This window comes from Brachycentrus maculatus, unplaced genomic scaffold (assembly GCF_059751285.1).
Source record: "Brachycentrus maculatus isolate JH-2025_06_01 unplaced genomic scaffold, ASM5975128v1 h1tg000071l, whole genome shotgun sequence".
In the NCBI taxonomy this organism is placed as follows: Eukaryota; Metazoa; Arthropoda; class Insecta; order Trichoptera; family Brachycentridae; genus Brachycentrus; species Brachycentrus maculatus.
The window spans coordinates 333413-355628 of record NW_028280825.1 but is presented as its reverse complement, the minus strand read 5'-3'; the positions used below and the strand labels follow the sequence as shown (position 1 = coordinate 355628).

The window sequence follows — 22216 nt, the reverse complement described above, 5'->3', positions numbered from 1 at the left end:
TATATTTCATAGGAATTATTATAAATAAATAATAAAATAGACGTTTATGATCCAATCAATATGTTTTATTACCTCCCCAACAAATTTTAAAATTGGTTTATTTTATATAATTAGAGATCCAAGAAGGTCTTGTAAGCGTTTCGGTTGAGAATACATGGGTAGACTGTCATCATTCTCTTCCAAAAATGTGATTAGTTGTTTTGTTATTATGGTCTTAAAATCGAGCAAGTGAGTTTGTCTTCTTTGTTCACGCTTATTAGAAGTACCCGACTGAAATAAAAAATATTACGATTCGATCATTTACATACGAGTATATATACATATATGTCTTACAAGGGCGTGCTTTCCATGTCAGAAAAGTAGTGCCTATCCTAACTTACTCGCGTGACATATAAAAACACAAACAGTACCTACCCTTCTTTACTCGCTTAGCCTAGTTTTTTTTTTAATTTGCCACTTTCCCTACAAAAGTGATTGCTTTGATTTTTCTTAAATACAGTGACAGTGAACGTAACCTTAATTTTCTAAATAGAGTCGATGCGTATAGCGCTGTTATTCCTGAATGTAAACTCATGTCTCGTAAGGAACAATTAAATGTAGAATCAGTGAAAAAAAAAACAACCTTACTAAGTAGTACCAGCTTACCTTACTAACTACGTATACTGTCTACCCTAATTAATTATCTGTGCACCCCACTGTATGTCTATGGTTCTAGTAATATGTTTCGCGCGCTAAATATTATATTTCTAGGCTCTATCGGCTTAAAAAAAAATACCAAGTGAAAAAAGCAATTCTTACCTCTAGAAGGTGACTTGATCTCATTAAATTATTTAATTCTTTATGAGAATAATATTCTCCATCTCCACTCTGTAATTTCAAAAATATATTAATCAATAATTTAAATATTTAGCAAAATATACACTTGAAAGTAAATTATAAATCTAATTAAAATATCAATACTGGAAAACAAAAAAAAGCTTTAAGCGACATTTAGTCGTAAAGTGATTTATTTGAAATAGTTCCTGACATCAGTAATTCAAGGTAAATCGAAATTTACAAAAAAAGTTTTTTTGCTGTTTTTTTTTAGAGATTTAGAGATTTAGAGATTTTAAATATTTGTGTTCGTGGTATAAACACAAATATTTAAATTTCACACTATTTTCGTAGGTCTTAGGCCCGTTATTGAACATTCAACATTCCTACATAGGAATCAACTGATTGTATAATAGATTAGACTCGAACCTAGAATCTCTTGACTCAAAGACCGTGACATTAACCAGGGGACCACAACCCGACTGTTACATGTCATTTTTTATTTATTTTTAGAGTTCGATTTTTCTTTATTGAATTATCCATCAAAATCCAAAAAGACATTGAAAATAACTGACGACAAATCGGTCAGGAGCAAAACGTTTAAAATGGCGCTGAAAAAAAACATTTTCCAGTATCGATATTGCCTCACCATTCTGAATAAGTAGTTTTCTTTTAAATTATACAAGAGATTTTCAAAGCGGTCGTGATAAATTGCATAAGCCCACGGTTGCTTGAAGTATTCATAAAAATCTGATATCTTATTGTCCTGAAAAAATACAATAATAAATAAAATTAAAAAAAAGTATATGGAATTATGTTAACAATAAACAGAACTATAACACTCATATTTTCATACCACTTTTTTCGTACAAAGAACACTTGTTTTGTGGTAATATGTATAGGTACGTAACTTAAAGTTATCGTTAAAACCCGCTTAATAGAAAACATTTAACAAGATTTATAATTTATGATTCACTTGGTAAATACCACTATTTTATAATATTTACTTAGTAACTTTTAAATTTAAAATAAATAGATATTCTTCAAACCCTTATTCGCACCCCAGTGGTGCATAGGGCACTGCATATAAACGCAGTGTTATCTTGATCGTTAACACATGAAGGAAAGGTGATCAGCCCTCCGCTTCAGGTACCAGTTCAGGGTGATATTGAATCAATATTAGAGTGAAAAAATCACTAATATTTATTTGGCCCCCCCTGGGAATCGAACCCGGGACCTCCAGAATGGTAGCCGAGCGTGCTGACCATTATACTATGGAGACGGACAAAATAGATATTACCACAAAGTAACTGCGGAATCAATTCAAGAAAAATAGCTTTTTTTGCATTTCACAATACAATATAATTGTACAAAAATATCATGTATATTATGTCACTAAAAAAAAGATCCCACAAAGGCATGGCTTGTGTGTGGGTATATATTTTACTTTAGGTTATAATAAAGGGTACTGGAAAGAATACAATAGATATAAAAAAGATAAAAAGATTAAAAGTGCTAACATAAATAACAAATATTTTAACAGAAAACAAAAAATCAAAAATCAAAAAGAAACTAAATGAAAAAAGTTAGCAATTAGAATGTGCTGTATGAGTTATAAATTAAAAAGAAGAAGCTACTTAGATCTGTTTTTTTTTAATAAATAATTTGAGCAAAATTATAAATCTAAATAATTATTTTTACAGATTTAAATAATTATTTAATTCACAATTTTAATACGTGCGCATTTCAGTTATACATAATTGAAAACATACCTCATATCTGTATAACAGTTTGTTCAACATGACTTCATTTCTTCCCCATAAACATGAGATGTTGTGGACATCCAAAGGATTTTCGGTGAGACATATTATACCGCTGACTGTATTTTGTGCATTAAGACAAAGTTTAAAGTAGCCGTTTTTCGTGGTCACCAATATTCTACCCTACAATTACGTAAATGGATCATTTTCAGAAGGGAGGAATATCTAATTTATGTAACTTACTCAACTTATAAAGAATTGTATTAGACTCGTTTTGTGTTTATAACAGCCGATATAATCAACGTTTTCATTCATCATTTTCTTTTGGAAAATTCGCCTTCGTAAAAACGTTGTTTTCGTATGTTGGTAATGAACGACGTCACAGAAACGATGGATTTACTTTAATATTAGTGACATTGCTAAATTATGGGCGGCTCTATTTGTTGATGTCTATGGTCCACCCTAACACCCCTCCGTTCATATTATAACACACATGGTAGTGTAGTGGTAAACAAATAATCCACACTTCTACTATTATAGAGATGCAGCAGAGACATTTTGGGATACGCCGTATAACACACCCGATGACGTATAGCGTAATTTTATGACGTACAGCGGTGACCGTTTTTCGTTTTATTCGAAAATCTGAAGTTTAAACCTTAATATCTCCCTTACTTCTCTACAGATTTTAATAAGAATGTTACCGATACTCTTGTGATTTTTCATACTAATTTATTAGCTAATAAAAACACATCATGAAATTGATCCATTGCAGACCTTGCTAATATTAAACAAAACTAACTTACTAACTAACTAACCATCACGCCGCTTCCCCGCAGAGGTAGGCAGAGAGAATAGAACGCCACACCACTCTGTCTTTGCAAACATTCTTCGCCTCTTTCACGTTCATGCATCTCCTCATACATACCCGCCGATTATTACGATTCCTAACCTGACCACTTTCAAGTATTTGGCATACCTGATCGTCCTGATATTAAACAAACATAAATAATTTTTTAATTTGACTTACAAAATCATCTCTCGTCATGGCCAACTCCAAGGGGATGAATACTCCAGGACTCCTTATCATGAGATAGTTCAATCCACCGGGTAAGACACACAAGTTGATAAGATGGCTTTTAGGTTTGAAAGGATAGTTTAAATCTTTTTCCAAGATATTTCTAAAGAAAAAAAAGTACTACATTTTGAGTGTGTCCAAATACTTGTTCACAAATCTGGATTGTCTCCAACTAGGAGTTATTTGTAATAATAACTTCTGATAAGAGATAATCCAGATTCGTGAACCAGTATGTGGACTCACTCACAATATGGTAAATAAATTAACTGGAGAAATTATAAGCTTAAATAAAAAATGAAAATGGTATTTGCTAGCGTTTCTCAATTTTGTGAATATAATCCAGTATTCGGACCTCACATATAAATGAAATAGTTTCTTTATTGACTTGGCGTTTAATTTGTAAAACTCCATTTTAATTTATGTATTAATTTTTAAATCAAACACAATTTTTTTGACTCTACTAAGTTGTATTTTATTAACAAAAACACATTAAAAAATGGTGACAATTGATTCACCTAGTTATGGCATTTTCAAACGAATGTGAAGAAACAATTGTCACAATATTAATTTGGTGTTTTTGTTAATAAAACACAACTTAGGCAGGTGCACTAAAATCAGTTTTAGCAAATAAAAATCTATCAGCGGAAGCTAAACTGGCAGTACACAATGGAGTTCTGGTTCCAACCCTTATGTTTGGAAGCGAAGCATGGAGTTGGCAAAAGAAGGATGAAAGCAGACTGAATGCAGTCGAAATGCGATCCCTCAGACGAATGTGTGGCAAAACGATGTTTGATAGATGTTCGAATGATGAAATAAGGAAAGAATGTAAGGCTGAGATAAGCATTATCGATCAAATTAAGAAAGGTGTGTTGAGATGGTTTGGACATGTGGAGCGTATGAGTGAAGAAAGAACGGTTAAACAAATTTATGAGGCGAATGTAGTTGGAAAAAGAAGCAGAGGACGACCGAGGAAAACTTGGCACAATCAGGTATGTCAAATACTTGAAAGCGGCCGGGTCAGGAGTCGTAATAATCGTCGGGTATGTATGAGGAGATGCATGAATGTAGAAGAGGCAAAGAATGTTTGCAAAGACAGAGTTGTGTGGCGTTTGATTCTCTCTGCCTACCCCTGCGGGGAAGCGGCGTGATGGTTAGTTAGTTAGTTAAACACAACTTAGTAGACTCAAAAAATCTGTGTTTGATTTAAAAGTTAATACAGAAATAGTTTCTGCTTAATAAAAAGCTTGCCTCATCTCACAGATGTCTCTCATAAAGTATGAAACTCCCTTATGTTGTGGAGCCAGGATAATAAACACATTTACGACATATTATATTTTATATAGATACATAACTACTTCGGGAACAATCAATGGAGGTTCTAAGCCTTCTAACTTACAATTCGCTCGGGCACTTCACTGTGATACTAGGCGCAGAGGTAATCGAAAAGTTTGAGAAATTATTATTATTTTCAGCCTCCCTTTTGGTTGTAAACAAACCGTCAGTGTTTCCAAAAAGATAGAGTTCGTCATTTTTAAACGAACACTTGCTTGAAAAGGGGTTCAAACTGTAGAGAATCAATTCACCCAGCTATAATGCGAAAATAAATACATAAAATGCATGAATAAATCAAGAATTTGTTCATTGAGGATTTTATAATATCGCTGGTTAAATACCAAGGGGCCACAACGCTAAAAAACTCTTTATTCCAAAAATAGTATCTAAATCGTCAACATTTTCATATTCGAAAGACACCCATGATTCTAGCGGTACAAACGGATATTTTTTAAATATTTGAGATTGTTTCTCTTTTTCCACATTATGAATACAAAGGCCATGCGATCGATTTTTTGACCAAGCATTCCTTTCCCAAAATTTCGATGAGGGTAAGAAAATTGTTCGCCTCCGTAATGTACTGGTTATCATATATAGCTACCGTGCTCGATTCCCTGGGTGGTGAAAATAAATATTAGTGATTAAACACTCTAATATTTATTTAATATTACCCGGACTGGTCCCTGAAGCGCATGAGTGATCACCTTCCCTTCATGTAAGTAACAATCAAGATAGTACCTGCGTCAATACGATGCAGTGCCCTATGCACCATTGGATTTGATTTGTATTTTTTTAGATGGGAATTGCATTTTTTATTTATCTTGCTTATTATGTACAAAGATTAAAGATCATTAAGTGGATTTTTGTTTCTTCTAACTAAATAAAGATGTTTTTATTTGAATCTGTGTTGGGAACAGAAGGGATAATCTAGTGTGGGCCGGTCAGGAACTTCTCAGCATTTGTATTTGGAGATTTTTGAATCGTTGATGTGGGACATGGTACAAATGAGGTTGGGAAACACTTCTTTAAACCGAATAGTTTGACGGCGATCACTATAACAACTAAATAACTGTTTTTACCAAATCTAATTGCACTAAAAAGATATTTTTGGTTTATGAATAGAATACAAATTGAAATACCTTGAAACCAACTTCACAGGAAGAAAAATGTTTATGGTCCAAATGGGAAGCGTTGTATTTTTGCGAATATTTTGTGAGAGGACCAGCAGCAAATATTTGAGGATCATTTGTTTTGAATTTGGAGTTTATCACCAAACGTCCGTTATACACCAAACCACACTCATTTATAGCTATTTAAAAAAATATAAGTAAAGTCAAATAAATTAGAAAAATATTGTAGTATGTGATCGAAATATATATCGCTCACCCCTTTCAAGAACGTCATAAATCTAAAATCGTCAATTTTCAGTTGTGCATGTTTTTGGAATGCCCAGAAAATGTACTATATCCCAGCAAAAGAGGCATATTTTTAACTTAATATTTACCAGCTACATGGCAGAAAGTGTTGTTTTAGCATTTTGAAGAAAAGGTATTGTTTAATTTTTTTTTTATTTACTTAATATTTTTCAAATAGAGAAAATAACATTCAGGTTTTAACTGAAAAATCTGTTCCACAGTAAAAAGTTCATTTAGTGGCTTGATATTTATTTTTAATAAATTGTATTATAGATTTAAACTTTAAAAACGTTCTCCTGAAATTTTTTATTTTTTTATTTATGACGTTCTTGAAAGGAGTGAGCGATATATTTTTTTATTTACCTAAAAATGTGTTCGTGTTTATGCCTTTGGTTCCATAGTAAAACATGGCGATGCATTTCAATTCCTTCATTGTATAATGTGAAATGAACTTGACAGATAAAATCGTCTTACTTTTATTACAAACATTCCATGAATGAAAGTAATATTTGCTGTATATTTGAACTTTATTTTTCAATAGCGATTGTCGGACAGCATCGTCAACCTTAGCATAGGGGAAAAACGAATTCATTATAGACAAAATACAGATGACTAACTACCACTTCTACCATCGCGCTGTTTCTCCGTAGGAGTAGGCAGAGAGGGTGGAACCAAAGACTGTCCTGTCCTGACATACACTCCAAGCTTCCTCCACATCCATACATCTAGTCATACATGCCCTCCGATTATGTAGACTTCTGACAAGACCAGATGTTAGGTTCATATTGATCTGATCGTGCCAAGTCTTTTTCGGTCGTCATCGTTCTGTTTTCTCGCTCATATTCGTCAAAAATACTTTCTTAGTCATTCTCTCGCTATCCATTCACTCCACATGTCCATACCACCTTAATAAACTCTTCTTATTAAGCATTAATATTTATAATTTGTCTATACATAAATTTATATGATGATTAAGCCGTAATATTTATAATATACCATTTAAAATTAATATACTAGTTATAATCAATCTAGTTATATACTAGTACCTATTCCATTTCGAAAAACTGTTCGTAAAAAATAATTAACTGCGTAATATTAAATGTCTCATCGAGATATCAATCCTTTTTTATTCGCACCATATCTGACTGCTATCAGTTCCGCATTTGCATTTGCAAGTTGTAATCATAGAAAAGGTAGTAAGATCAATTAATAACGCGCAATATAGAAAGCATCAACACATTCAAACCCTTTTATTATCAACACATTTACACTGTGGATACATTTCCACGTACAACGTAGGATGAATTTGTGAATTTCCACATGAAGTTTATAGAACAATTGAAAAAATATATGTTTTTTCCCCTTACATATTCGTCATTGAAGAATGAGACTTGCTGAGCGCCTTCTTCAGTGGATGGGAATGGTTCCACAAAAGCTATATATTGTCCGGGAACACCAAATTCCAGTAAACCTGTTATGCAGCTGTAAGCTTCAATTGTGGCACCATATACAATTATGATATCTGGAACAATTATACGCATTTGCAGAAAACATAATTTGCAACATTGTCACCTATGTAAGATAAAAAGCAATGCACTAAGCTTTAACAAGAAGTAGAACTTTTCAGTCTAGAAAGAAAAGTAACTTACATATGTTCGTATTTATATTTTTTAGACGAAAAACTTAGTTTTTAATATGTTTGTCTTGTCTGTGATTAATTTATAAAATATTGCCATTTATAAAAGGGGTGTATGAGGCTTCGTTGAGTAGCGAATGAATTGTTCGTATTAATTACAATGAAAATATAGATATTTTAATCATTTATACACCCGCTTACATTTATGTAGTGGTTAGCTCACTAGGCTACTGTGCTGGAGGTCCCGGGTTCGATTCCCAGGAGGGTCAAAAAAAATAAAAGCGATTTTTGACTCTTATATTTATTTAATACAACCCTGGACTGGTACCCGAAGCGCAGGGCTGATCACGTTTGATTTTTGTATTTGACGATTAAGATAATATTTATTTCTATAAGATGCAGTGCTCTATGCACCATCGGGCCCGAGTAAGGGCTAAAAGAAGAAGAATCTTTTGGATCTTATTTTTTTTGTTTAAGACTTCAATTAGAATAGTACCGATTGAATAAAGAAATGAGAATAGTGTTTTTTACATAAAATTGTTTTATTTTTCTTTAAGGTTTTTTTTGCAGATCTTTTGTAGCATTTTTTTAAATTTTATAAAATAAGACGAAGATGAAGATGACAAGGTTATTGTCGAAACCAGTTGGAGAAAAGCACCAAAAATAAAAGCGGTTAAAAATAATGTTTCTACTTTTATTTTGTAAAATTATTTTCGAATAAAAAAGTATCGCATATTCTATGATAAATATGGCTTACACTTAGTAACAAATTCCGTCAGTCCTTGCAAGGTATTCAAAGCCAGATTTGCATCAATTATATCATTGATAATAAAGAGATTGACGGGTTTTCTCGGAATGGAGATACGATCCATTGACGAAGTTTGGAAAAAGGAATTAGCCGTGTGTCGACATGCCGGGGCACCTTTTGATTTGTCTCCGTTCAGCTCTTTTAAATATTCCGGATGCTGGTATTGTTCTCCGCAAAATAAAAATAGAATATCGTAAGGTAATCTCTTGTTCTCAGTGACGACAATGTACTTTTCAGATCTAGAAAAATATATATACAAAACGCTATTAATTGCTTTCGGATTGTATTTTGATATTCCAAATTGGTTAACATTTACAACATTTTGAGTGTGTCCAAATACTTGTTCACAAAATTTGGATTATCTCCAATTACAGGAGTTATTTTCATATTATTATTTTTGACATCTCATCAAAGATGAAGAAGAATATGGAAGTCTGGGCATTTACGGGGCTGACAACCGTCATAGGCTGGTTTAAGTGATCACTTTACACACGTGTAACATTCACCAATTCTACCCATTATTGACAACCACACTACTCAAATTCTTGGAAGTTCTATATATATGAACCAATTTAGAAACCTTGTTCTTGAATCACTAGAACTTCACTAGAGACATCTATTGGTGAGATGTAAAGAAGCTTTTTATTAAGTAGAAACTCTTATATTAGTATGTGAGGTCCGAATCCTGGATTATAATCACACACATGAGAAACGACAGAAAATACCATTTTCATTTTTATTTCAGCTTATAATTTGACCAGATAATTTATTTTACAACATTTTGAGTGTGTCCAAATACTTGTTCACAAAATCTGGATTACCTCCAATTACAGGAGTTATTTTCATATTATTATTTTTGACATCTCATCAAAGATGAGATGATCTCATCTCGAAGATGTCTCTAGTGAAGTTCTAGTGATTCAAGAACAAGGTTTCTAAATTGGTTCATATATATAGAACTTCCAAGAATTTGAGTAGTGTGGTTGTCAATAATGGGTAGAATTGGTGAATGTTACACGTGTGCAAAGTGATTATAGAACCAGCCTATGACGTTTGTCAGCCCCGTAAATGCCCAGACCTCCATATTCTTCTTCATCTTTGATGAGATGTCAAAAATAATAATATGGTAAATATTTGTTTGATGTTTTCTAACCTTTTGATGATCAGCATAGTATTGGTCACTACGTTGATATAAGCTTGGTATGGTGTGCAGTCAAAAATCCTAAACAAAAAACAATATAAATAACATTTGTTCTTTTTAATACGCATGACAATACATTTCGCTCACTCCTTTCAACAACGTCATATATCAAAAATCTTCATTTTTCAGTTGTGCATGTTTTTGAAATGCCCAGAAAATGTACTTTATCCCAGCAAAAGCGGCATATTTTTAACTTAATATTTACCCGCTACAGGGCAGAAAGTGTTGTTTTTGCATTTTGAAGAAAATGTTTTGTTAAATATTTTTTTTTAATATACTAAATATTTTTCAAATGGAGAAAAAACCTTCAGGTCTTACTTAAAAAGATCTGTTGCACAGTAAAAAGTTCAATAAGTGGCTTGATATTTATTTTTAATACATTGAATTATATTCTTAAACTTTAAGAACGTTCTCTTCAAGTTTTTTGATTTATGATGTTCTTGAAAGGAGTGAGCGATATGTGCTAATTTTTATTAACGACTAAACTTTGAATTTTCTTTTAGTTGCAAGAAGAAGAAAAAAACAATGAATTATATCAAACCTTTTGTTAGTATGATCGGTAGTCACCATCATAAGATCAGCAGCTTTCAAGCTGTTTTGTACATAAGGTATCCCATGGTTTGAGATCACAGTTATATTATTAAACGTTAAATACGCAGATGAAGGCCTGAAAAAGGGATAAAGAGAAGGGTAAAGAAAATATTGAGAAATTTGGAAGCAGCAATCTCGCAGCGGATCACTTTGAACGTTTACGAACAAGTAATTTTATCAAAACTTATAAGTTATGGAGTGATATTTATAATTCTTAAAAAATAATTCAGATTGTCGCACACAACTCCCCTGGGCACTGTATCAGCATCGCTTCAATTCGAATCTACATATTTATTTTTATTTGAATTACCTAACGTCCAAGTGACTCTGAAATCTAGCTACGGCTTATGCAACACCGCTTATCATGACCCTACTCAGGCTTCAACTTTTTAAGTTTCATAGCCTATGCCTACTCGTGAGTGGATTTACTCTTATGTTTAAAGTTACTATAATTTCATGTAATTCATTAGTGAAAATTCTAGGCAAAACACTAGCATTTTTAAACTACAGGTTTCTCTCTCTATATATAGAGTTCCATACATTGTTGACACACTTATCAGTACTGTATCGCCTTGCTACAAGAGCTAATCAATTTATGTATTAATTATTACATCAAATACAGATTTTCGAGTCTACTAAGTTGTATTTTACTGTCAAAAAACACATAAAAATTAATATTGTGACAATTGTTTCGCCTAGTTATGGCATTTTCAAACTTATCTGACGTTCGTTTTCAAATACCATAACTAGGCGAAACAGTTGTCACAATATTAATTTTTATGTGTTTTTTTTTAAATAAAATACAACTTAGTAGACTTAAAAAATTTGTGTTTACTTTTAACTATCAATACATAAATTAATATGGAGCTCTACAAATTAAACGCCAAATCAATAAATAAAAAAGAGCTAGTCTACACCATGCTGTCAATGTGGTCAACTGGAAGGTAGACGGTCTACTGTGGTCAACTGAAAGGTAGAACGTAGACTGTAGTCGGTCTCTGTGCTTCGCACTTACGTCTTGAGGGTGACCCGTGATCCCAATTTCATATTTTCTTCTGATTCCACCGATTTTATTCCTCTTTTTCAAGTCCAATGAGTTAATTAACCATGTTCTTCTCTTTCTGGCCCTTAACTGTGCCCAAGTGGTGCATATACCATAGGGCACCGCATCGGATTGACGTGACGTTAACATGATTTTTTATTATACGAGTAGGAAGGCAAGGTAATCAATGAATACCAATATTTGATGGAATCTATTTTATATATGGCATTCATGAAGAGATTAAGATAAAAGATTTTTTATTAAATGAGAAAGGTAATAGAAATTAGCAGCAACGGGTAGGTAGGGGATACATATCCATACTCATACAAGCTTTCGAAAGCTACCGCAAAGGTATATGATCAGGTATACCATATTAAGCAATGTGATCTGAGCCATAAATACATCAAGTCAAATTCATTGGATATACACGTATGATGGCTTACTGTTGTTATTAAGGCTATGCATGTGAGATGCTGAGGCGATTAGTGTGCGACGATATATTTTATCATACCCAAACAAAATGGCTTCCAAAAAATCAAACGCTGTGTTGCTTGCCCCGACAATCACAATATTAGTATTGACATGAATCTTGGGATAGCTGCATATAGCTGGATTGATGTACGAGATGCTTATCTGCGAGTCGAGCGATTTCTTGGGAGGAGGAACACCTTTATACTTTTCAAAATGTTCCTTATTGTAATCCATTATATGTCTCGGGATCAAGGGGACGAATTCGGAAATGGTTGACATGATATGTCTTCCGATGGAAACCTTTGGATAACAGAACTTTTAATATCAATTCACAAAAAGGTTATAAAATATATGTATGTATAAATCGATAACGCGAAAGAGGCACGCAAGTGCCGCGTAACGATTAATAAATGTCTACTATGAATAATTTATTGTAAATGCAGTTAGTTAGTAGAATTCGATTTTTTATTTTTTTTGGTAGGTAATGTATTCGAAATAAAACAAAGTATTGGATCGAATTCCACTTTTATTTTAATACAACATTTTGAGTGTGTCCAAATAAATACTTGTTCACAAAATCTGGATTATCTCCAATTACAGGAGTTATTTTCATATTATTTTTTGACATTCCATCAAAGATAAAACATCATCACTTAAATCAGCCTATGACGGTCGTCAGCCCCGTAAATGCCCAGACTGCCATATTCTTCTTCATCTTTATTTTAATATATACAATGATATAGAGTTTGATAATGTCTGGATAGGATGAAACGCCTCACATTATATATCATTGTATTTATTAAAATAAAACTGGAATTCGATCCATTAATTTATTTAATTTTATACACATACCCAAAAAATTACTTTGAATGAGTTACTTACACATAAATGGCAGTTCTATAATGTCATATTATATTATAATTAAAATGTAACTTTGTTTTAAAATCACTATAAATATTTAATAATAATTTAATTATAATGTCTACCGGTTAGTTTCGAAACCGGTAGACATTATAATTAAGTTATAATAAAATATTTATAGTGATTTTAAAACAAACATTTCAATTATAAAATGGAAAATCACAAAGTTAGTGCTTCAAATATAAATTAAGTATATCATATAATATTATTCTATATAATGACTATATACTATGAAATTTAAATTAGACAAGAGTCTTAAAAACCTGGTGAACTCACGGTTTTGAAAAAATGTATTTTGAACGGCCAGAACAATTCGTAGACCAAAGACAGGCGAAGAACCTCTCTCAGGAAGAACCGGGCGTTCTGTTGAAACTGTGGAGCTAATATCAACTGGTGCAAGGTGCTATTTCGCAAGAATGGACGAGGTTCGGCGTTCACAGCTGCATATGTTTGGTAATTTCTTTTGATATTTTTATAGTTATATTGATCGGAAGTCCTTTAAGGGAGATGTCAAAATAAGCCAGCGTTAAAAGTTGATATAAATATTACGGTAATAGTTTCCGAAATTATATTTAACCAGAGTTGTTTAAGCAATAACTCCTATACTTGGAGATAATCCAGATTTGTAAATAAATTAATAATAATAATAATAATAAAACCCTTATCCGCACCCCAATGGTGCATAGGGCACTGCTTCATATGAACACAGTGTAATCTTGATCGTTTACACACGAAGGAAAGGTGATCAGCCCTCCGCTTCAGGCACCAGGTAATATTGAATAAATATTACAGTGAAAAAATCACTTATATTTATTTGACCCCCCCCTGGGAATCGAACCCGGGACCTCCAGAACGGTAGCCGAGCGTGCTGACCATTACACTACGGAGGCGGACAAAACTGGTTAAATTATAAGTTAAAAATGATAAAATGAAAATTATATTTTCTGGAGTTTCTCATGTCTGTGATTATAATCCAGGATTCGGACTTCACATAAAATTTAAAGTGTTTCTGCTTAATAAAAAGATTCTTTCATTTCACAATAGATGTCTCTAGTGAAGTTCTAGTGATTCAAGCACAATGTTTCGAAATAGGATCATTTATATATATATATATATATATATATATATATATATATATATATATATATATATATATATATATATATATGAAACTTCCAAGCATTTGAGTGGTGTGGTTGTTAATCATGGGTAGAATTGGTGAATGTTACACGTATGTAAAGTGATCACTTCCACCAACCTATGAGACTTCCATATTCTTCTTCATCTATATTGAGATGTCAAAAAATAATAAGAGCTGTTTAACTTACTCAATCAATGCTAATGCCACAATTGTCTTTTCAGTGACCATGACATAAGCAAATTGATTTTTTGCTTTATCGCAGACGATTGTTTCAAAATGCCTCATAATACTATTATGGTTTGGGAAATTTTTGATCATTTGCTCAATTTGATGAGTATCCACCATGTCTGCATCCCTTACAAATAGTGCGCTGAAAATAACCATAAAGAAGTAAACAGCAAAAATATCATCGCCGTGTAGCGAAAAGATGATGTCATGTTTGAAAATAAGCCATGTCTATGAGGTTGACCCCTGAAATTGATAAATTGAAATAGTATCAATTTCAGTGGTATTTTTTCATAAAACACAAGTACGATACAATTAATACGATAAAATAAAAGATAATCCAGTTGAATTTTGTTATGTAAAAATAAATTTTGTTTTAAATTTTAAATTGAACAAAATCGATATTGAAAATCGCAAGAAAATAACTGCCCATCACTATTCTGAAATATCAAATACGCTTTGCTGTGTGAGTAAGAATAATATTAAAATTTTTGATGAAAAAATGTAAAAACGACAAAGAAAATTCATGTTGGTCACTTTTCGCACTACGAAGATGATATGAAAATGTTGTGCTTTTAATGTTTACACTTGCATTTTATTAGAATAGCACGTTTGTAACGAGAAACGGTTGTATGCATTATAACAAAATATCTTACTAAGCCGAAACATTATTTAATTTACATCAACGTCTTAAATAAAACTGTAACTTTATTGATGAGAACAGAAAGTTTAAATTCATAATTTATCATAATTCTCACCTTCGAATGCAATTCCTATGAAGAATATATAAACAGTGATCGAAGTTTCCTTTTGAGCGTTGAGGAACAAACTATCAAAAGAAAAATTGCATTAAATGTACATACATAATATAATCATCCTATCCAACATGTTGCTGAAAATAAATCAATCACAGTAATAAATCAATCCTCTTTTCTTCTTGCCCCTTTCTCACTTCAGCGGTGCATAGAGCAATATGGATAACACGGTATTAACTCGGTCATTGAGTATATGAAGGCAGTATGATCAATCCTACATAGGAGTGGAATATATTAGCACAACATTCGTCTCATTTTTAAACTAAAAAAATATTACTATGTATCACATTCTTGCAGTAATTAACTATTTTTTAATTTTTTCTTCATTTCAATTATCGCATGAACTTGCAATCTCTGTCTCTCTCTACTTTACAATATTCTTCACAACCCAAATACAACTAAATATCTTGCAGAAAACTGTATGTACCTTATATATCATGGTCTATCACTTTATTAGTAGTTTGTAGAAGCTACCGTGGAGGTGTATGAACCCTTTGATAAGAAAAACCTCAGAATACCAATACTAACCACAAAGTGATCCAACAAGGGGAATGATTTGCTGAAGGTGGGTATGGAAAGAAGACAATATTCCAAATCGGGATATACTTCAAAAGCAGCTTCTAAAATATCAAATCCAGACCTAGAAATATATAATACATTGAGGAGATCATCTAGGCGTTCCAGATCACAGTGCTTGTAAGTGATATTTGCTTTTAACATTTTTCAAAAGACACTTCTGGTTAAGGAGCATAATCTGTCAAAATAACTGAATATTTTCACTTAATGTTAGTTATTTTAGTATATAACTACTCAAAGTTGTTTAAATCAACTAATTTTAATTTTTAAAATCATCAATTGCAATGTCCCATTTCCAAGAATGTCTTTGATTTTTCCTTACAAAAGCCTTCTTATTCCCAGCATTGTAGCTTCAAACGTAGTCACCATATTTTTCTTTTAATAAACAGTCCTACGCCCACATCAGAGTCAGATACGGACCAAATGGTATGTTGAGATCCATTGCTATGGTCTCTAAATGACATAGCCCAATCACTATTCTACTACCGCATTTACATAGCAGCATAATATATAAATTATTTGTTGATATGTTAGCATGGGCATCCTTATCCATCAGCAAGTCTACAAACTTCTGACTTTTGGCAAAATGAAGATTCTGGCATAAATTAACTTCATTTTCATACAAACCTTTCATCAAATTTTTCATCCATTGCAAATATTTCTATTATAAATGCATTTCTTTCAACAATTTTATCAGAAGTTGGAGAATCATAAATATAAGATGAATCCACCGAAGGAAAATCAACTGTAAAATAACAAGATACAGTTACTTAATAATAAAATAAGATTGGTAAAAATATTTTAATTAATTAACAGCAGCATTAAATATTTACCCGATTTAAGTTTTTCATACAGAGATATAAATGAGGTGTCACTTTCGGAAACTCCATCATGAGATGAAATTTTTTGCCTAAAAATAACAAGCAAGTAGTCAAATAAAGGCATTTTTTTAGAAAACAAGTATAATTCATTTATAGATACCGTAGAACGGGGCTACTTGAACTTTGATGTGTTACTTGAACCCAGTACAAAAAAATATTTAGATCGTGGTATCGATTGAAGTATCGTGATAATAAGTGTCACCTGTCAGGGAAACAATGAATCATATTGATACATTCATTGTTGTAGACCAAATACAGATTTAAATCTCTTTTGTGTACAGGGCTCAAGTAACACATCAAAGCTCAAGTATCGATTGAAGTATCGTGATAATAAGTGTCACCTGTCAGGGAAACAATGAATCATATTGATACGTTCATTGTTGTAGACCAAATACAGATTTAAATCTCTTTTGTGTACAGGGCTCAAGTAACACATCAAAGCTCAAGTATCGATTGAAGTATCGTAATAATAAGTGTCACCTGTCAGGGAAACAATGAATCATATTGATACGTTCATTGTTGTAGACCAAATACAGATTTAAATCTCTTTTGTGTATAGGGCTCAAGTAACATCTACGTAGTAGTTCTACGTAGATGTTACTTGTTAAGTAGTTCTACGGTATTCATCTTAATATTTTGTGATTTTTTATTGTTTTCATTATTAAATTTGTAAGATTTTACTTTGAACTTAATTTAAGAACCTGATGACAAATAGCTTGAATCTTGAATCACAATTTATTGATTCACGCTGGTGATTTTTATTATGTGCATCTTGATAAAATATAAATAATATAATTGATTGCATCAACAACCACAGTATTCAAATTTCAGAAAGTTGCATAATGTGCTTATTGAAAACATCAACTGGATTTTTCACTAATTTATGTTGAGATATTAATAATAAAACAAAAAAATGAATAACTCCAAAGAAGGGGAAGATTGGATGCATTCAAAATTTTACAAAATCAAAATGTAATTACACAATAAGAACATGGAAAACAAAAGATATGATAAGAAAACAATCAAAATCACAATTATACACCTACTACATGAGGCTATGAAGTTCTATGAATCAGGAACGGATATCAAGCGCCCTTGAGGTAGTTTTTTTACAAAAATGGCGCTATATAAATCATCCAAGATTATTATTATTATTATTATCTTTTAAGAAAATACTTTTTAATATTTAGGAATAAGCAAAGTAAAATGTAATATTAAAAATGAAAAGCAATAACAAAAATTTATAGAACAGCATTTATAATAATATTGTATTTTAAGAAAAATAAGTTAAGAAAAAAATGCTTACGAGCCTATATGTAATACATCATGCAAAAAATTATCTATTTTGATAAAAATATTATCATCGACATTCACAATGTCATAATCATCATCAGAATCATCTTGGTAAAGTGACATATCACTGATGTAATCAATGTTGCTAGATAATATGTAAGTGTCCATGGAGGATGAAATATCATCACTCAGAGACAAATCTGAATAGGAAGAGATATATACATTATCGTTTGAAATGTATAAATTCTTATTGGTGTATTCTCCTGTGTTGTTAAATTCATTAAAATTTCTCTTAGAATCCTCTGTTTGTCCTGAATCAATGGGGCTTGAATCTTCATCGTCAAATTCTTCCGTTTTTTCATCCTGTGTCAGCAACAATAAATTCACATGTAAAAGTAAGTATGTAATAGGTTATAGATTAAATACATCCTAGTCAACTATCCATATTCGCACCCAAATGGTACATAGGGCACTGCATTAGATCAACACGTTATTAACATAATTGCCGGGTTGTGGTCCCGTGGTTAGTGTCGCGGACTCTTGGGAGTTTCTGGGTTTCGAACCCACTGTACCACACTTTGATACCTATTTTTAAAAATGAGACGTGTAGGCTCACAGAAATAGTATGAAATTGAAGTATTTTTTGTAATAATAAGCACACTTAATTTTTCTCTTTTTTTAAAAAAAAGAAAATTGTCAATTACATGAAGAATTCCTAGGCCGTAGATTTTTGGGCATATAATGATATAAATAAAGTAGCTCAGGATAAAGGACATTACCACTATGTGCGAAATGAAATAGAGAAGGAATAGTAGGTAGGAAAATAACGGTTAGCATACCTGTACTCCTACTAGCTTGCGTACTTTGGGACATTTCTGATTTTTACCCTTGATTCTGCTTAAAAATATAAATATTTTAAAGGTATGATATATTTACCTTCCCCTTTACTGTTTGTTTTCTCAATCCGGAAAAAGGTTCAAGCTCAAAATTTTCATTAAGTTTTTTATAGTTAATTTGAGTATTTAAAATCATAACACCGACAGGAACTCCTTTACTCTACAAAAATCATTTATAATATGTTTATATCTTAATGATACATACACAGCAATGCTCATATATATAGATGGTAGCTAATCAATCATTTAAAGGGCCCCAAGCGTAATGTGAATTGGTGGCCCCCTTTTTGTGCGATAAATAAATGTCTTTTTAAAAGACATTTTTTGCTGGTTTATATTACGAGGGACCACCTCAAAACTGATATATGTTTATTATTGATTCACAATGTACAATTGTATACTTACATAAGAATAACTGTTTATTCTCTAAGAGTTATTGCCAAAATCCTTAAAAATATGGATTCACTACAAAGCTCTGGATTTATTAGATTTATATTTTTTAAAAATCAAAAGAATGGGCTAATTTTAAGGCCCTACATATTCCAATGCCAGAGGCGAATGCCTGTATAATATATTTTGTATATTAATAATAATAATATATTTTGTATATTAAAAGCATTGATAACTTTGTGGTATAGTAATAAAACACTCTCCTTATCATTCATTGTTTACTTTGTGTAATACCACTATTATATAAGTGGTATTACACAAAGTAAACAATGGATGATAAGGAGTGTTTTTTTTATTGTTACCTGTTTAATAATTTACCACTGACCTGGGAATACGCTGTGATGGTTGTGTTTATATTCTCAAAAATGTGAAATACGTACAAAATGCGTTTATAAATATTTTATATAATGCAATAATAGTAAAAAGAACAACCTCTCCTACTAAAATAACCCTTTCCGAGCCAAAAGGGTGAGCAATCAATTCACTAATATAAAAGTCACCATACAGCTTTCTCGGACAATCCGATTGTTGTTGTATTATTTCCACTAAATCGTCATTGTCTTCTTCTCTGAAAAGATGAATTCATGTCCTCCAGTGGACCATTATAAAACTCAACCAGTAAATATAGAGTGTAGAGAAATGAAAAAAAAAACTTATTCAATTTTTTTATTTACTTACACAGCCCTGCGCACTTTCAGCTTGCTACAGAATCGGTCTCTGATAGCCACATACAAGTATTGTACATTATCATCATCGTAGCGTCCTTTTTGATCCACTCGTAAGAGAATATCACAGAAAGAGCTATCTTTCGGCAAAACAGCTATAAAATATGATAATAAAAAATTAAATTAAAATATGGATAGACTACTTTCTGGCAAAATATTTTTTTCATTAAAATTACATTAATTAGAAAAAAAAACACAAAATGTGTTGTTATTTTTAATACTACTGCAAACATATTTTTGAAAATATGTATATTATGTAATATATATATATTTCCAAATATTTTCAAGCTTTTTTATATTAAATACATTTTTCAACAGATAATATTTTATTTTTTATTGGTCTGCCTCCATAGTGTAATGGTTAGAGCGTTTGGCCACCATACTGGAGGTCCTGGGTTTGATTCCCAGTCAATAAGAATATTGGTGATTTTTTCACTCAAATATTTATTTCAGATCACCCTGGTCTCATATATCAAGATAATACTGATTTGATACAACATAGTGCCTTATGCACCATTAGATGCAGATAAAGGTTAGAGGAAGATCCAGGTCTATGGACATCTTCACATAAAATCATTTTAGAGCAATTATCTATAATGCTAAAAATATACAATCAAAACTCTTTTCCAGATAATGTTTACTTTATAAAAGAGAGTCCAAGAGGACATCAAAAGTTTATATGAAAGATAAATATGTATAAAATATACCTACATGGTGGCGAATTTGGTGGCATAACAAAAATAACGTATTGCAGAAAAGGATCACTCTTGAATATGGACTCTAGAATTGATCTAAGAAAAACCCTACTAAAGATTCTTTTCCAAGTGATCATGTGCACAAATAGGGAATTTCGGGGAGTCACCTTGCACAAGCTAAAAAGCAATTTTTAATAAATGCCAAACCACATGGAAGGGATGGAAATATTTATTTTATTTTATTTATTTTTCTGCTTTCATATTGTAGTAGATGGCCCCTCTGGTTGGAGGTCCCAGATCATAATAAACATGAGAGATTTTATCACTCTAATATTTATTTAAGCAGATATGAAACGTTGGACTTCACATTGTCTTCATGAGATTGATATTCAAGTTGACACCGCATTGATTCAATACAGTGCCCTATGTACCATTGGGTGCAGATGAGTCAGATTAAAAATATTATTTCTCAATTTTCTATAAATCTTGTATATTATCAACATAAATATAAATATATATTTTTAACATACTCATATAAAGTATGCATCCATGATATCCAACAATGTTCCGGAATCGCAGGACAATTCGGATATATATTTAAGGCCACAAAACCAATTATACTGCCATATATATCCATCTGGCATATTGGCAAATAACAAAGTTCCCTGAAAGAAATAACATGTTTTAAAACATACCTTAGTCTAGATTAGTAATTCATAAAACGGGAATTAATTCATCCCCTCCAGAGCACTAGGGAAACAGAACAGGTATGGGAAACAGTAGAATTTGTAAAATTGAGTTATCACTTTATTGGTCACCTACGTGGGATCATTTAACACTTCTCTTGGAAAACTATTTACAGCATGTTAAACACATTTACTCCCTATATGGAATTTTAAAAAAACCAACGTAAAAAAAAACAATCGGTTGGGATTGACAGTCAACCCGGAGTGCTGATCTGTGAGTATTGTCAATGTCCCAGGCAATAAAGAAAAGGCAGGTTCAATGATCGTTTTTGAGGCATGCAGAGTAAATGAGCCGTCTGAAATATCCTTAAAAATAACATGGGATTTTTAAAAAGATGAAAGTGATAATTGTTTTCTTTCAGATACTGTTTTTCAAATCATGCTATGAAATATCCCAATTAGCTTTATCCAGTAAATCAGGATTATAATGTAATTACAAGATGCTCTCAATTGTAAAATCTCCAAATATCTTTTTGCACTCCTGTGTAATGAGAGTGCTCAAGAATTCCGCATCTTGGATAGTCGCTCTTCTTATGCATCCTAATTCTAAATGTGCCACCTTTTCTGATAACATTTTATTAAAACAATACTAAGAAAAATGGAAATATTAATAAAAATAGAGAAAAGTCAATTTTCTAATATTATTCCGTCTGACGTAAAATTCAAATTTAAAGAACACATTTATTAAAATATTAATAAATAAGT

At 31.7% G+C, this 22216-nt stretch overlaps 1 protein-coding gene across 4 annotated transcripts; it reads right to left on the bottom strand.

The window, feature by feature from the left end:
• On the bottom strand, positions 1 to 22144 carry LOC148311149 (cilia- and flagella-associated protein 61-like). 4 transcript variants are annotated; one of them, XM_088257132.1, is made up of 26 exons: positions 21949 to 22144; positions 21296 to 21430; positions 20782 to 20942; positions 20024 to 20165; positions 19778 to 19913; positions 18936 to 19055; positions 18013 to 18362; positions 16659 to 16735; positions 16453 to 16570; positions 15778 to 15889; positions 15193 to 15263; positions 14397 to 14579; positions 13345 to 13564; positions 12188 to 12447; positions 10585 to 10710; positions 9996 to 10064; positions 8792 to 9081; positions 7766 to 7920; positions 6762 to 6963; positions 6123 to 6292; positions 5048 to 5238; positions 3604 to 3754; positions 2586 to 2756; positions 1463 to 1579; positions 799 to 867; positions 3 to 270 (listed from the first exon to the last, which is right to left on the bottom strand). In XM_088257132.1, exons 1-26 carry the CDS (start codon positions 22083 to 22085, stop codon positions 103 to 105), a joined length of 4101 nt encoding a protein of 1366 aa, XP_088113258.1. In that variant the 5' UTR covers positions 22086 to 22144; the 3' UTR covers positions 3 to 102. The 4 variants fall into 4 exon arrangements, with proteins under 4 accessions (XP_088113259.1, XP_088113258.1, XP_088113260.1 ...); XM_088257133.1 differs by lacking the exon at positions 2586 to 2756 and having other exon boundaries at positions 1 to 270; XM_088257134.1 differs by lacking the exons at positions 21296 to 21430; positions 21949 to 22144 and adding an exon at positions 21461 to 21919.
• Positions 22145 to 22216: the final 72 nt, after the last annotated feature.